Source organism: Bufo gargarizans, chromosome 1 (assembly GCF_014858855.1).
Source record: "Bufo gargarizans isolate SCDJY-AF-19 chromosome 1, ASM1485885v1, whole genome shotgun sequence".
In the NCBI taxonomy this organism is placed as follows: domain Eukaryota; kingdom Metazoa; phylum Chordata; class Amphibia; order Anura; family Bufonidae; genus Bufo; species Bufo gargarizans.
Window position 1 is genome coordinate 281,977,310 of NC_058080.1, and position 14,576 is coordinate 281,991,885.

The 14,576-nt window shown below is 43.4% G+C and overlaps 1 protein-coding gene across 5 annotated transcripts in view; it reads left to right on the forward strand.

Annotated features, from left to right (window-relative positions):
- WDFY3 (WD repeat and FYVE domain containing 3) overlaps positions 1–14,576 on the forward strand; it is a 315,047-nt gene that overhangs the window by 215,648 nt on the left and 84,823 nt on the right. For all 5 annotated transcript variants that reach the window (XM_044304189.1, XM_044304218.1, XM_044304197.1 and 2 more), the window contains exons 23-26: positions 3,035–3,195; positions 8,678–8,789; positions 10,179–10,369; positions 13,396–13,548. In XM_044304189.1, coding sequence (XP_044160124.1) covers positions 3,035–3,195; positions 8,678–8,789; positions 10,179–10,369; positions 13,396–13,548 — 617 coding nt within the window. The remainder of the gene's footprint in view (positions 1–3,034; positions 3,196–8,677; positions 8,790–10,178; positions 10,370–13,395; positions 13,549–14,576) is intronic.

Sequence of the window (14,576 nt, forward strand, 5' to 3'; positions counted from 1 at the left end):
TTCGCATTTTATGAAACGTTCGGCCCATAATAGAACAGTCCTATCCTATTTTTTGGGGTGACAAGGTGATTAAAAAATGGCAAATCGCATGGTTTTTATTAATTTATTTCTGTTACGGCGCTCACCGCATAGGAGATATTTTTTTATAATTTAATAGTTTGGACTTTTCGGACGCAGCGCTATGTAATATGTTTATTTATTGTTTATATATTTTATATGTAAAATTGGGAAAGGGGGTATTTAAACTTAATATTTTAGGGTACTTTCACACTAGCGTTTTTCTTTTCCGGCATAGAGTTCCGTCACAGGGGCTCAATACCGGAAAAGAACTGATCAGGTATATCCCCATGCATTCTGAATGGAGAGTAATCCGTTCAGGATGCATCAGGATGTCTTCAGTTCAGTCGGTTTTATCTCCGGCGAAAAAAACTGAAGACTTGCCTGAATGCCGGATCCGGCATTTTTCACCACAGGAATGTATTAGTGCCAGATCCGGCATTCAAAATACCGGATCCGTCCTTCCGGTCTGCACATGCGCAAACCGGTAAAAATGTGTAAAAAGATACAAGACTGATCCGCCTGTCTGCATGACAAACGAAGAGATGGATTTGTTCTTGCAATGCATTTGTGAGATGGATCCGCATGCGAATGCGTCTCACAAATGCTTTCAGTCACATGCAGATCGGCAGATCCAGGTGGCAGACTGCCGCAAGTGTGAAAGTAGCCTTAGTGTTTGTGTTGTGTTTTTTTTTTGTTTGTTTTTTAAAACTTACTATTAGCCCCCTTAGGGGCTGGAACCCTTGTCCTATTCACCCTTAGGCCCTTTTCACATGGGCGAGATTTCTGCACGGGTGCAATGTGTGAGGTGAACGCATTGCACCCGCACTGAATCCGGACCCATTTACTTCTATGAGGCTGTGCACATGAGTGGTGATTTTCGCGTATCACTTGTGCGTTGCGTGAAAATCACAGCATGCTCTATCTTGTGCGTTTTTCACGCAACTCAGGCCCCATAGAAGGTAATGGGGCTGTGTGATTTTCACGCATGGTTGCTAGGATGAAAGTCTATTCACTGTGTTATTTTCCCTTATAACATGGTTATAAGGAAAAATAATAGCATTCTTTAATACAGAATTCTTAGTAGAAGGTCAATTGAGGGTTAAAAAAATAAATAAAAAAAATTAACTCGCCTCCTCCAATTGATCGCGTAGCTGCCGATCTCCTGTTCTTTCTTCAGGACCTGTGGTGACATCACTGTGCTCATCACATGGTACATCAGATTATTCATCACCATGGTAATGGACCATGTGATGAGCTCAGTGATGTCACCACAGGTCCTTTGACAGGTCCTGAAGAAAGAACAGGAGACCGGCAGATACGCAATCAATTGGAGGAGGTGAGTTATGTTTATTATACTGGGGGAAGGGGGGTGGACTGCGCCACCAGTGTTTATTATACTGGGGTGGGGGTGCGCCACCAATGAAGATAACTGACCTGTTAATACAAATGCAGGAGGTGGGTGCCGGAATCAAATAGCAGACACCCGACATCTATGACAGGGAGCTGCGATCCGCTGCAGTTAACCCCTCAAGTACCACACCTTAAGGGTTAACTGCAGCTGATCGCAGCTCCCGGTCATAGAGGTCAGGTGCCGCCCCCCCCCCAACACCCCAGTATAATAAAAATTGGTGGCACAGTGGCCACAGCCCCTCCCCTCCTCCTCTCGTCTCTCTTCTTACTGGCGGCGGCGGCAGCAGCACAGGGGAAGGGAGAGACTCCTCCACTGCGCTGCTGAGAAGAACATCGGCGGCGGGGCAGAGAACTATCATCTCCTGTGCCCGCCGCTGTATTCAACTGCAGAGCTGCGGGTCTAGTCGCAAATGGCGACAAGACTAAAAAGTCTTGTCGCCATTTGTAAATTCTAAGTCACTTGTATGACTCATGGATAATTTTCTTGATGTTCTTTAAATTCCTGCGTAATGGTGTTTAGCCAAGTGTAGCCCTACACTTGGCTAAACACCATATATAGTAGTTGTTTACCTGGAGTGTTCCTTAAAGAGGTTGCCCAAAAAGGACATTTATCACCTATCCTGTGGATAGGTGATAAATGTTTAATTGCGTGGGGTCTCATTGATGGGATCACTAGAACTGAGGCCCCCATTGTCATCCTTACTGCATTACTACAATGAGGAGTTTGAATGGAGCATTGTTCACGAATGTGCACTTTCTGCTTTAGCCTATAGGGCCATTGGAAACAGATGAGCACTGTATTTACTGTTTCCATCAGTCCCATAGACATTGAATGTATTGGGAGGGTGCCCTCTGACCAACGCTTCATTCGAACTCCTCCTCGCTGAGGTCATGCAGTGGGGTGAAAGGCAGGTGGTTCTCAAGATCTCCATTCTTGTGATCAATGAGGACTTCAGGAATCAAACATTTTATCACTTATGGGTAGGTGATTAATCTCCTGCCTGGGACAATCCCTTTAAATATTCTTCCTAAATTCAAATTCTTTACCTTGATCAACCAGGTAAAAGAAACACATCAGTTTTAGTGGTTTCACTAAGCAACCATCTATCTCTGAACCGACCCAGTGCCCTGACCACTTTCCATAATTTCCCTTGTGTTTAAAATTTAATTTTTTTTTCCTTTATACAAATACAATATGTACAAGTGCTCCATTAGATTTTTTTTTATTATTATTATTATTTTTTGGTTCGCTTAAAGGGGTTTTCCGGGTTTTTGATATTGATCACCAGTCCTCAGGATAGGTCATCAATATCTGATCAGTGGGGGTCCAACACCGAACAGCTGTTTGATCCCAGGGTGTGAAGTCAGTTTCATGGGTCTTGTGGCTATAGCACAGCAGCTATCCAATGAATCGACACGTCACTGGATGTTGCCGGGTGTTGACCCCCACCTATCAGGTACTGATGATCTATCCTTAGGGTAGGTCATCAGTATTAGACACCCAGAAAACCCCTGAATGTTTGCCTATTTGGATCAACCCTTTCTCTTCTGATTTATATTACAGGTAAGGATTCGAAGCCTGAATCGGGTACTCCATTGCTGGTTTCTCTGGTGCCTGAAGAAAAGGTGTCCTTTGGCCTATATGCACTTTCAGTGTCTTCTCTAACTGTGGCAAGAATAAGAAAAGTTTACAATAAACTGGACAGCAAAGCAATTGCTAAGCAGGTGAGGTCCACTGGGTAGCTGTTGTCTGATCTTCTAAAATAATGTGATTTCTGTGTGTCCAGCAATACAAAAATGCAACTGGCAATCCTAAGTATCAGAAACCAGTGGTATGCTTGATGATAAAAAAGAAGTAATTAAAAAGTAATTTAAAAAAGCATAAACATCTAAGGGTATGTTAAAAGAACCCCAAGTCTAGATATGGAGAAAAAAGTAATCGGGAGATAAACGTGCCTGCACGCTTTGTCAGTCTATAGCATGTTCTTTGTTTTGCTGAAGCAAAGATTGGTATTAGGGTGCATTCACATGACCGTATAAATGGATCCTCATCCGTTCCGCAATTTTGCGGAACGGATGCGGACCCATTCATTTCAATGGGGCTGCAAAAGATGGGGATAGCAAGCATAGGCATTCTCTATATAGCACTGGTTATGTGCGGTCCACAAATTGTGGCACAGACACGGCCGGTATCCGTGTTTTGCAGATCCGCAATTTGCAGACCGCAAAACGCTTACAGTCATGTGAATGCACCCTTACACTGCACAATCTTCGAGCAGTGCCAGTGGAAGATAACACATCCATTGGCGCTTGTTGGCACAGGTCTGATTACACATGGTAACGCATACTACGTAAATGTAGGAGGAACAATTGCTACCACAGTCTGTTCATTAATGGCAGCACGCCTCTGATTACACAGTGAGATGTGCTGCTGATAATTGTCATTTTTCATCCTGATGAAAGATGCCGATCAGCCAGTGATTGATGTCTGCTCACTTATTAGCTGATCGGCTGCTCGATTATACTAGATGATTATGGGGAACAAGTGTTCGTATTGCCTATAATTGGCCCAAAATTGTGTAATGCAGGCATGCTCAACCTGCGGCCCTCCAGCTGTTGCAAAACTACAACTCCCATCATTCCCTGACAGCCTACAGCTATCATCCTAAGAAGGGCATGGTGGGAGTTGTAGTTTTACAACAGCTGGAGGGCCGCAGGTTGAGCATCCCTGGTGTAATGTAATAGGGCCTAATCAGTCTTCTAAGAATCCTTCAGAGAACACAGGGGTAATCTAACTGACCTGCTCCAAACAACATAGGGATGGGGTTTTTCTAAACAATCCCACTCCTGCTCCAGCAAGACACAGGGAACTAAGAGGGAATGAAAAGAGCAAGTATTGGGATATATATATTTTACATTGTCTTAGTGACCCCTTTTTAAATTGAATTTTCCCTTGAAAGAGAAGACAAAGCAAAAAAATGTCAAAAAAAAATTAAGAATAAGTACATAACTGGGTATACAGTTGTGTTCAAAATTATTCAAACCCCAATGCTATAAAGGGTTTTAGGAAATTTAGTGTACATTTGTAATTGTGTTCAGAATGAAATCTTACAAGGACTTTTTAAAGAACCAAATGCAACTAAAATGACATCAATTGTTTTTGTAATACAGTATTAATTTTTATTTTTTTTTGTGATTTCTTCATTGACACAATTATTCAACCGCTTAAAGACTACCACTCTTAAGAACAGAGGTTCATTCAAGTGTTTTCGATCAGGTATTGAAAACACCTGTGGATGTCAAGGAGCAGCAATCAAGCATAATAAGCACCAATTAGGCAGATTTAAAAGGACTGTGATACTCAGCTCCTTCTAGACATTTACTGGTGTGTTTACAAACATGGTGAAGTCAAGAGAATGGTCCAGGAAGACAAGAGAAGGGGTGATTTCTCTTTACAGGAAGGGCAATGGCTATAAGAAGATTGCAAAGATGTTAAAGAGGACCTTTCACTCGTATATAAACTAAAAACTAACTCTATCTGTGGGCAGAGCGGCGCCCAGGGGTCCCCCTGCACTTACTAGTATGCCTGGGCGCAGCTCCATTCGCCCGGTATAGGCTCCGGTGTCTCGGCTCCGTCTGTTGTATTGGACAGATTTTTTGTAGGAGGCGTGTCCCTTGCTGCAGTGCTGGCCAAACGCAGCACACAGCTCATAGACTGGCTATGAGCTGTGCGCTGCGATTGGCCAGTGCTGCAGCAAGGGACACGCCTCCTACAAAAAATCAGTCTAGTACAACAGACGGAGCTGAGACACCGGAGCCTATACCGGGCGAACGGAGCGGCGCCCAGGCATACTAGTAAGTGCAGGGGGACCCCTGGGCGCCGCCCTGCCCACAGATAGAGTTAGTTTATATACGAGTGAAAGGTCCTCTTTAAACATACCAAGAGTCACCATAGGAAGCATCATTCGCAAATTCAAGGCAAAGGGCACTGTTGAAACGCTACCTGGTCGTGGCAGAAAGAAGATGCTGACTTCGACTGCTACCTGAAGCGCAAAGTGGAGAAAAGTCCCCGTGTGATTGCTGAGGAACTGAAAAAAGATTTGTCAGATGTGGGTACTGAAGTTTCAGCTCGGACAATAAGGCGCACACTGCGTAATGAAGGCCTCCATGCCAGAACTCCCAGGCGCACCCCCTTGCTGTCTCCAAAGAATAAGAAGAGTCGACTGCAGTATGCCAAAAGTCATGTGGACAAACCACAAAAGTTTTGGGATAGTGTTCTGTGGACTGATGAAACAAAATTAGAACTGTTTGGGCCCATGGATCAACGCTATGTTTGGAGGAGGAAGAACTAGGCCTATGAAGAAAAGAACACCTTGCCTACTGTGAAGCATGGCGGGGGGTCAATCATGCTTTGGGGCTGTTTTGCTTCTACAGGTACAGGGAAGCTTCAGTGTGTGCAAGGTACCATGAATTCTCTTCAGTACCAGGAGATATTGGATGAAAATGTGATGCAGTCAGTCACAAACCTGAGGCTTGGGAGACGTTGGACCTTTCAACAGGACAATGATCCCATGCATACCTCCAAGTCCACTAGAGCATGGTTGCAGATTAAAGGCTGGAACATTTTGAAGTGGCCATCGCAGTCACCAGCCTTAAATCAGGTTGAGAACCTCTGGTGGGACTTAAAGAAAGCAGTTGCAGCGCGCAAGCCTAAGAATGTGACTGAACTGGAGGCTTTTGCCCATGAAGAATGGGCGAAGATACCCGTAGATCGCTGCAAGACACTTGTGTCAAGCTATGCTTCATGTTTAAAAGCTGTTATAACTGGAAAAGGATGTTGTACTAAGTACTAAGATTGAATGTCACTTGGGGGTTGAATAAAACGGATAATGATGAGAGCACAGAAAAGACATTTGTGGTTATTTCATTATAAATGTTATGTTATATTTGTCTGACTTACAAGTGCCTCTTTGATTTAATTGTAAACAAGATGACTGAAATGATCAAAATCAATGTCAAACTGGCCAAAACACTCAATTTCAGTGGGGGTTGAATAATTTTGAACACAACTGTAAATCATGAAATATGTTACCGTACATCTTAAAGGCAGGCACAGACACCACATACTGTGATGCATGGGGGTTAGTAATTTAGCATTTTTGTGAATCGCCAAGTTTGGGCCACTTTGTGAGTTAAAGGGAATCTGTCACCAGAATCGTCACCATTAAACTAAAACTATTGTCTTGCAGCACTTACTACCTCCTTTCCAGATGTGCTTTTCTGTCCTTATGCAAATGAGCCAGTAAGGTGCCCAGAGGGGCGTTATTTTTGTTCAAAGGCGCCCAGAATGCCTCTCCTTGGCTCATACTCTACGCCCCCAGCAGCGCCGTTGGTCTCTCCCCCCCCCCCCCCTACTATATTACTAACAGCAGATAACTCCGCCCACCCTTGCTTTCAGCGTCGCTGACAAATCTCACCGCGCTTCTTCTCCATCTCTTCCAGCAGAGGATAGAAACTGTCACTGGGCTCGGCGCATGCTCCGTAAAACATTAGAGGCTGATGCCCTCAGTTGAACTGGAAGAGTAGAGGCACAGGCAGTGTTCAATCTAGTCCAGCAATAGAGTCAACCCTTATGAGAAAATATAACTAATTTTAATGAGAATCAAACACGCAAGACATGACAAACTCCACTATGCTGATTAAAGGGTAGACCCTCAAATGGCTAGGTGAGCTAATCGTGGGTGGGGGAATAGTATCCCTACGCTGATACCCTGAGCTACACCTCAGCCCAGGGACGCCACCTGGTGGTGGGGACTCCCTGTCCTCGAGCCTAAACTACCGCCTCCTGCCTTCTCTAAAATGGTGACAGGTGGTGGATGCTGGCTAAGTGGTGGGCTACCAAAAAAACAGACAAACAAACATATAGAAAAGGTGCCCAATGTATACAGCCCTAATGATGTGAGACCACATCAAGAGGTACACGGTGCACTGAGTATTCTAAAAAACACCCAATAATATGATAGTAATCAAATAAAACCCCGACGCGTTTCCCCCACAGAGTGGGATCATCAGGGGGTGATGAAGTTAGATATATGGATAATCAAAGAAAACAGATAAACCTAGATAATCAAAAAACGGAGAGCAAGTAAATAGACCGAGCTCCGTTGATCGGGTGCAAAGCACCGTTGTTGGTGCTTTTATATTAGACCCAGCGATGATATGTATAGGAGGACGAAGCATATACGATCAGGTGACCACTCAAAGAGCAGATAAGGGTCTCGTAGCGGTCATGAATAGAGGGAGGGTCTCTGTGAAAGAAAGACGTGTATATACACATTTGTATATTGGAAATGCACAATATGGCCATCACCAATAAGCACCGTAATCAGGGGGGCAACTCACTGTGCCCAATGTCCAATTCAGTGCAGCGTACTGGATAGATAGTAGTACGGTAAAGTGTAGCTGTGATGGTCACATGACATCCCTGTTTATAACCCTGCGGGTCGACTCTCGGACCAGGTAGCGCGATTTAATTGTGGCTGTGGAATGAAAACATTTAACCTTGCTAATAAGGACAGTTCATGAATCTAACCTATATGGGTCAATCCAACATACCTAGTTTCCAGAAGGATGCCTTATGATTTACCCCTCAAGGGAAGGATTCAGACAGATGCATGGCAACAGGCAGTGTTCAGCCTCAAATGTTTCACTGGGCATGCGCCGTGCCTAGTTATGTTTTCATTCTCTGCTGGAAGAGAAGAAGCGCAGCGAGATTTGTCAGTAACACTGAAGGCAAGGGTGGGCGGGATTATCTGCTGTTGGCGATGTAGTGGGCGTCGGCAACGGCGCTGCTGGGGGGCGTAGAGTATGAGCCGGGGAGAGGCGTGCTTGGGCCCTGGGCACTCAATGGGTGCGTTCCTGGTCACCTTTGAATAAAATTAACGCCCCTCTGGACACCTTACTGGCTCATTTGCACAAGGAATAAAGTGGATTTTTTCAAGATAGAAACCAAGCAGCAAGGAAAGAAAAGCACATCTGGAAAGGAGGAAGTAAGTGCTGCAAGACAATAGTTTTAGTTTAATGGTGACGATTCTGGTGACAGATTTCCTTTAACGCCTAATAGCATTTAAAAAATGTGGATATTCAAAAAAATGTGGCATAAAAAGCACTGCAGAAATATGTAACTTTTTATTTCTTGTTTTGTTAGTTGGCAATATCATCTCATGAGAATGCCACCCCTGTGAAGCTGCTGCATAACTCGGCTGGACATCTGAATGGCCCTGCTCGGACAATTGGAGCCGCGCTCATTGGCTACCTAGGTAACATTTGTACCCTTCATTTATCTATAAAAAGGTCAGGATCAGGTTCATGTCTCACTGTGACTGAGGAGAGGACGCACGCCTTTAACCTCATTCAACCTCCATCTTTTGTCCTTTTATGTTTCTCTGCATGCATGCAATTAGAAAACAGCAGACCCCCTTAAAGGGGTAGTCCAGCTATGAAATAAAGCAGCTTCCCTTGGCAGCCTTACTTCCCTTTCCTGATTTGAGATTTTCTTGTAAGCTGTGACATGTTGACATGGTCTCAGGTAACGGGAGCTTCATCTCCCTCCCTGTGGGTCAGAGCGTTATGAAGGAGGCTGGCTGGCTTAGGTCTTCTGCTCAACCAAACAAACACAAAAATGATAAACACATCCTGCACGATATGATAGATATGCGGATGTACCTGGCTACAATTAAATAGCATTAAATGTAAAATCTATATATAAACTAGCACTGCATTTAATATGATAAATAAATATGAGGTTCTTAGCAAATATATTTTGATAAAAAAATATCTGTGCCCACCTACCCTGGCGAGGTGACCTCAGTCCAGGCAGGAACCCACTGTATGTAATACCTATCTCTGTCGTATGGGCATCTCAATTCAGGAGAGCAGAACTCGCACATATGCAGTGTTGCTACAATTGTTACCTCTTGGAGGCGGCCATGTCTTTAACCTATGTGCGCTAATTTCTAGATTACTTGGACTGGCAGGACCTGTTCTGAAGGCTTCGTCTGTAGCCCGTATCTCTGAACTTCTGACAGCTCATAAAAACGAATTTGAGATGGGATGTTAGGAAAGCACAGATAAAGGCTACAGATCCAGCAGAGAGAGCCGTTATTTGATCGATTTATGGAGCCTGCTAGTCTGCAAATACACAATCTGAAAAAACCGTATCGGGAAAACTGTTGGAAATTATTAGTAAAGACCAAATGAAAAAAATTATTTTAGCCCAAAATGAGCAGAATGCAATAGGAATGCCCCAAAAGTTGTCTACAGCCTTCAAGTTCTTTAAGTCTTTCTTGAGTTCCATGTGGCAGACATCCCACCATTTTTGTATCTTTTCTTTGGACACGTGTCTTTTGGAAGGTGAGGTCCCCAGAACTGAGCACCGTACTCTAGATGTGGTCACACTACAGCTCTTACAACAGGATCAGTCTCCCTTCTTTTGCTGGATATATCTCTAGATAGTCTACGGTCTTCTCACACTGGTCACTCATTTTGAAGCAATCAGAACCTTAAATTCAGGAGTTCTGGCTAAAGTAGAACTTCCATTAAAAAACATTTTTCTTCCAAAAGCTTTACAAAAACTAAATAGGATTTATATTTTAGAGCACCTATCATGATTTAGTGTCAATATTTGACCCACTTGTGTTTTACTTTAGGAGTAAGAACATTTGTCCCCAAACCTGTGGCCACAACCTTGCAGTATATAGGAGGTGCAGCAGCCATTCTTGGACTAGTAGCTATGGCATCTGACGTTGAAGGTCTCTATGCCGCTGTCAAGGCACTTGTGTGTGTGGTGAAGAGCAATCCTTTGGCCAGCAAAGAAATGGAAAGGATTAAAGGTTACCAGGTATGCTGGCTAATAAAAAAGACTGATGACATCAAAGATTATATAATATTGCTACATGTTGTCAAGTATATGTAATATAATATTACGTGGCATAACTCCACCGATGAAACCTAATGCATCATCTTTTTATGTGACTCCTAGTTTATGCAGTAACCAGACACCATTTTGATGCACCTCACCTATATCATGGACTATTCTTCTTTGCTACATAGAATAACAGAGTGAATTGCATGTTCTTTATCGAGTGCTCACTGAATAAGCCTCTATTGATTGACAGCTGGCGAGGCTTTATCAGATTATACAGATGGGAACGTTGCATTTTGCTTAGTGTTTTATAATTATTTGGCTGCAAAAAAGTGGAATGAGGCTGAAATATTATTTTATAGATAATCCAAAATCTTTCTAGCAGTGGTGTACTTTAAGTGAAGGCAGACCACGTGACTGCCACAGGGCCTTGGGGAAGGAAGGGGGGGTATGAGGGGAGGAACTCCTTGGGCCAGATTTATCATTAGCTCAAGTCAGAATAATGGAGTGAAAAAGTCGCAAATTTTTGCGCAATCACTAAAACTGCGCAAAAATTTGCGACTTTTTTCTGCTCTGCACTATGCTCGCCAGTTTTCTGAAAGTGGGCGTGTTTTCTTATGTAAATTAATCTCTAGACAGATTTACTATTGAGACTATTTAAAAAGTTGCAAAAAAGTCGCAAAAAATTGCGCAATTTCACTCCAGTGAGGACCATGCTTATCTTATGAGACTTTTTAATAGAACATGCGACTTTTTCGTAAAGACGTGCAACTTTTTTGTAAAGATGTGCGACTTTTGTAAAGCTGCTTACTGACGGATAAACTGCTACCCTCAAACCACATTTATTACAGTCTTAAAGGGTCGATCATAAATCTGACTTGGCTAAAACTGACTTTAGCCATATGTGAAAGTGGAGTGAGCTGTCAGTCATGATAAATCTGGCCCCTTGTCTTTACAATGTTAAAAAAAAAAAAAAAAACACTGCACTAAGCTCCCCCTATGCCCCTAATGATGTTTGCACAAAAATGAAAACAGATGATTACAGCTTCCATTTCAGCCAATTGTAACTGTATACATTCCTGTGCACTTAGCTCCCTCTAGTGGTGTCTGCAGGCAGATGGGAAGCAGGGGATTTTTCTATGTATTTTTTGCCAGACTTGAAAAATATAGTTTTCAGAATGAGCACCATGTTTTTGAAGGAGCTATTCCAGTTTACTGGCCTAGAATCGGATAAAGTTGGTGACGTTTTTATTCCATTTTTATTTATTTTTTTACTTTTTTGGCTTAATTTAAAAAAAAAAAAAAAAAAACGTTAATTTTTCTGAAATGTGCATGTAAAATGCAGCGGTCTCCTTCACTGAACGAGCAGCCGACTGTGGGGAAGGAAGTGTTCCTTCCCGACAATCGGCTGTAACATCGCACCTTTAGTTTTTTACTGATAAATAACCATGTATTAGCCCTGACATGTCTGTAGGACTTATTTGATGAGCGGTAGGTACAGGGATAGTTCGATAATTATTCGTGGAATTGATGACCAGGTATAATGGAGGGAAACTAAATAAATCCATCTATACTCTGTAGGCTAAGTTTATTACAAAAAGCTAAATTTGCATATTTTGCTTTGGGCTAACACATTCATCAAACTGCTGACAAGCCTTGTGAATTCCGTCTAAGCTCACAGGGAAGAAAATTACAAGACATGGTCATTTCAAGGTTGTAGTAGTTTTCAGGTTAATTGGGTTCACGTAGTATATCATATGGGAATATTTATCCAGTCGTGTAGTGGTTGGGGGATGGCGTTTTTGTGCCGGATGCACATCATATGCAAGACAGAGAGTTGGTTTGGTTACTATAGCAGGCCATGTGCTTTAGATAACTGTCTTCTGAATGCTTGAGACCCCCCCCCCCCCACCCCATGCACATGCATACTCAGTCCATCTGAGCCTGCATGTGTTTACAGTAGGAAGAAGGGACTAAGCTGCTGTCAGAACAAAGGATTGGTCACGTTGAAACCCAACAGCCCCAGCCTTACTTCCCCCAACATCTGCCATCGGGACACCATTGTACAGATTAACTGGTCAATGGGTTTGGATGACATTCGTCTAATGTGTGTGAGTTCAGGATGTAAAGACAGAGGAATGGAGAGGGGAACAGTGATTGTAAATTCCTGACAACCTACCCCATATGCCTGTATGACACAGGCCGATTGTCAGGAGGGAAGCGTTCCCTCTCGGCAATCGCTTGCTAACTAGCGGAGGAGACCACTGCTATTACATGTAGAGATCTCCTCTACAGCATGGGGAGAAGTGCTCACTATGGCATCGCTCGTCCTCATACTGTCTAGTGGTTTGCCGGCGGCAGATTGCAATTAGACAGCACGATCTGCCACCTGCAAGCACTGATTTTTAAAAATCTGAGTTACTCGTTCATCGGGCATTCGGCAGCAGTGTTAAGGCTCCATTCACACGTCCGCAATTGTGGTTCGCATCTGTTCCGCAATTGTGCGGAACCGGTGTGGACCCATTCATTCTCTGTGGGGACGGAATGGATGCGGACAGCGCACAGTGTGCTGTCCGCATTTCCGAAGCGCGCCGCCGATCTTCCGGTCCGCAGCTCCGTAAAAAAAATAAAACATGTCTTATTCTTGTCCGCAATTGCGTACAAGAATAGGCATTTCTATGGGGGTGCCGGCCGGGTGTATTGCGGATCCGCAATGCACTACGGACGTGTGAATGGACCCTTACACTGTAAGATGATCGCTAATGGGCTTTCATCGGCTGAAAAATCGGCCGGTGTAATGCAGCCTTCACATGGGACCACCTTCATGTCCAGGCCTTGGTCATTGAAACATCTTCCGGTACAACTTTTTAAAATTATGTTTGCATAGTATTTTTCAGGTGGTGGTTAAAGTGGCACAATCAATTAGTAGTGCCAGTGAGGCTTAGCCATAAATTGTATGCACTTTGTGATATGTACGCACTGATAATCTTCCTTTTTTGTAGCTGCTGGCAATGCTGCTGAAGAAGAAGAGAGGTCTTCTCAACAGCCACATTTTACATCTCACGTTTTCTTTGGTTGGGACAGTGGACAGTGGTCATGAAACATCCATTATACCCAACTCTACAGCTTTCCAAGACCTGCTCTGTGACTTTGAGGTTAGTGGCCAACATGACTGACCAAGAGGCCCAGGAAGAAATCCACGTTCAGCATATCATCTAGTTAACATTTGCTCTACCTGTCAGCACAGAATGCAGTGGAATCTGCAGGCAGCATGTTATAGAGCAGGAGGAGCTGAGCCGACTGATATATCATTTTATGGGAAAAGATTCAGTAAAAGCTGTAATTTATACATCTAGATCTAGAAGTACAGGAGGGAGGGGTTACCAGTGACGGACAGCAATCTCTTATGCACACACATATACAGAATGTTACCAATCACTGATAACGCCTCCCTCCTGTACCCATAGCTCTTCACAGGAGATAGAAAAAGCAGAGATATAAATGTATAAATTACAGCAGAGATGGCCAACCTGAGGTTTTCCAGCTGTTGCAAAACTACCACTCCCAGCATGCACATACTGCCTACAGGAGGGCATGGTGGAAGTTGTAGGCATGGTGGAAGCTGTAGTACCACAGGTTAGCCATCCCCGAATTACAGGTTTTAGTGAATCTTTTACCACAAAACTATATATATAAATCCATTCAGCTTCTTCTATTCTATAACATGGTTCCTTCAGATTGCATTGGATTTTGTGGTGACGGGTCTTCTTTAAGAGGACCAGTCACCTTTCCTGAAATATCTGTTTTAATTAAATAACATGTCTGGAGTATCTCTGCATTACGCCATTCCTCTGTTATTCCTCCTGAGTACTCCTAAATTGACAACTGGGTGTTACCATTCCCCTTGCGGAAGTTATGTCCCTGGCGGGCTGGTGTGAGCGTGTGCAGGGACACAGCCAGAACCGGTAACACCCAGTTGTCACTGTATTTCTACTAGGGGCTGTGGGCTGTTACACTTGTATCTGTGCCAGCTAATATTATCAGAGGATAGTAGAAGAATCTGTGCAGACAGAAGCGAATGCCAAATGGTTTTACAGCCCAATGGTCACATAGCTTACATTTATCCTGTATTGTTCTTAAAGAGGACCTTTCACTAGTTTAAAAACTAAAAACTATCTATATC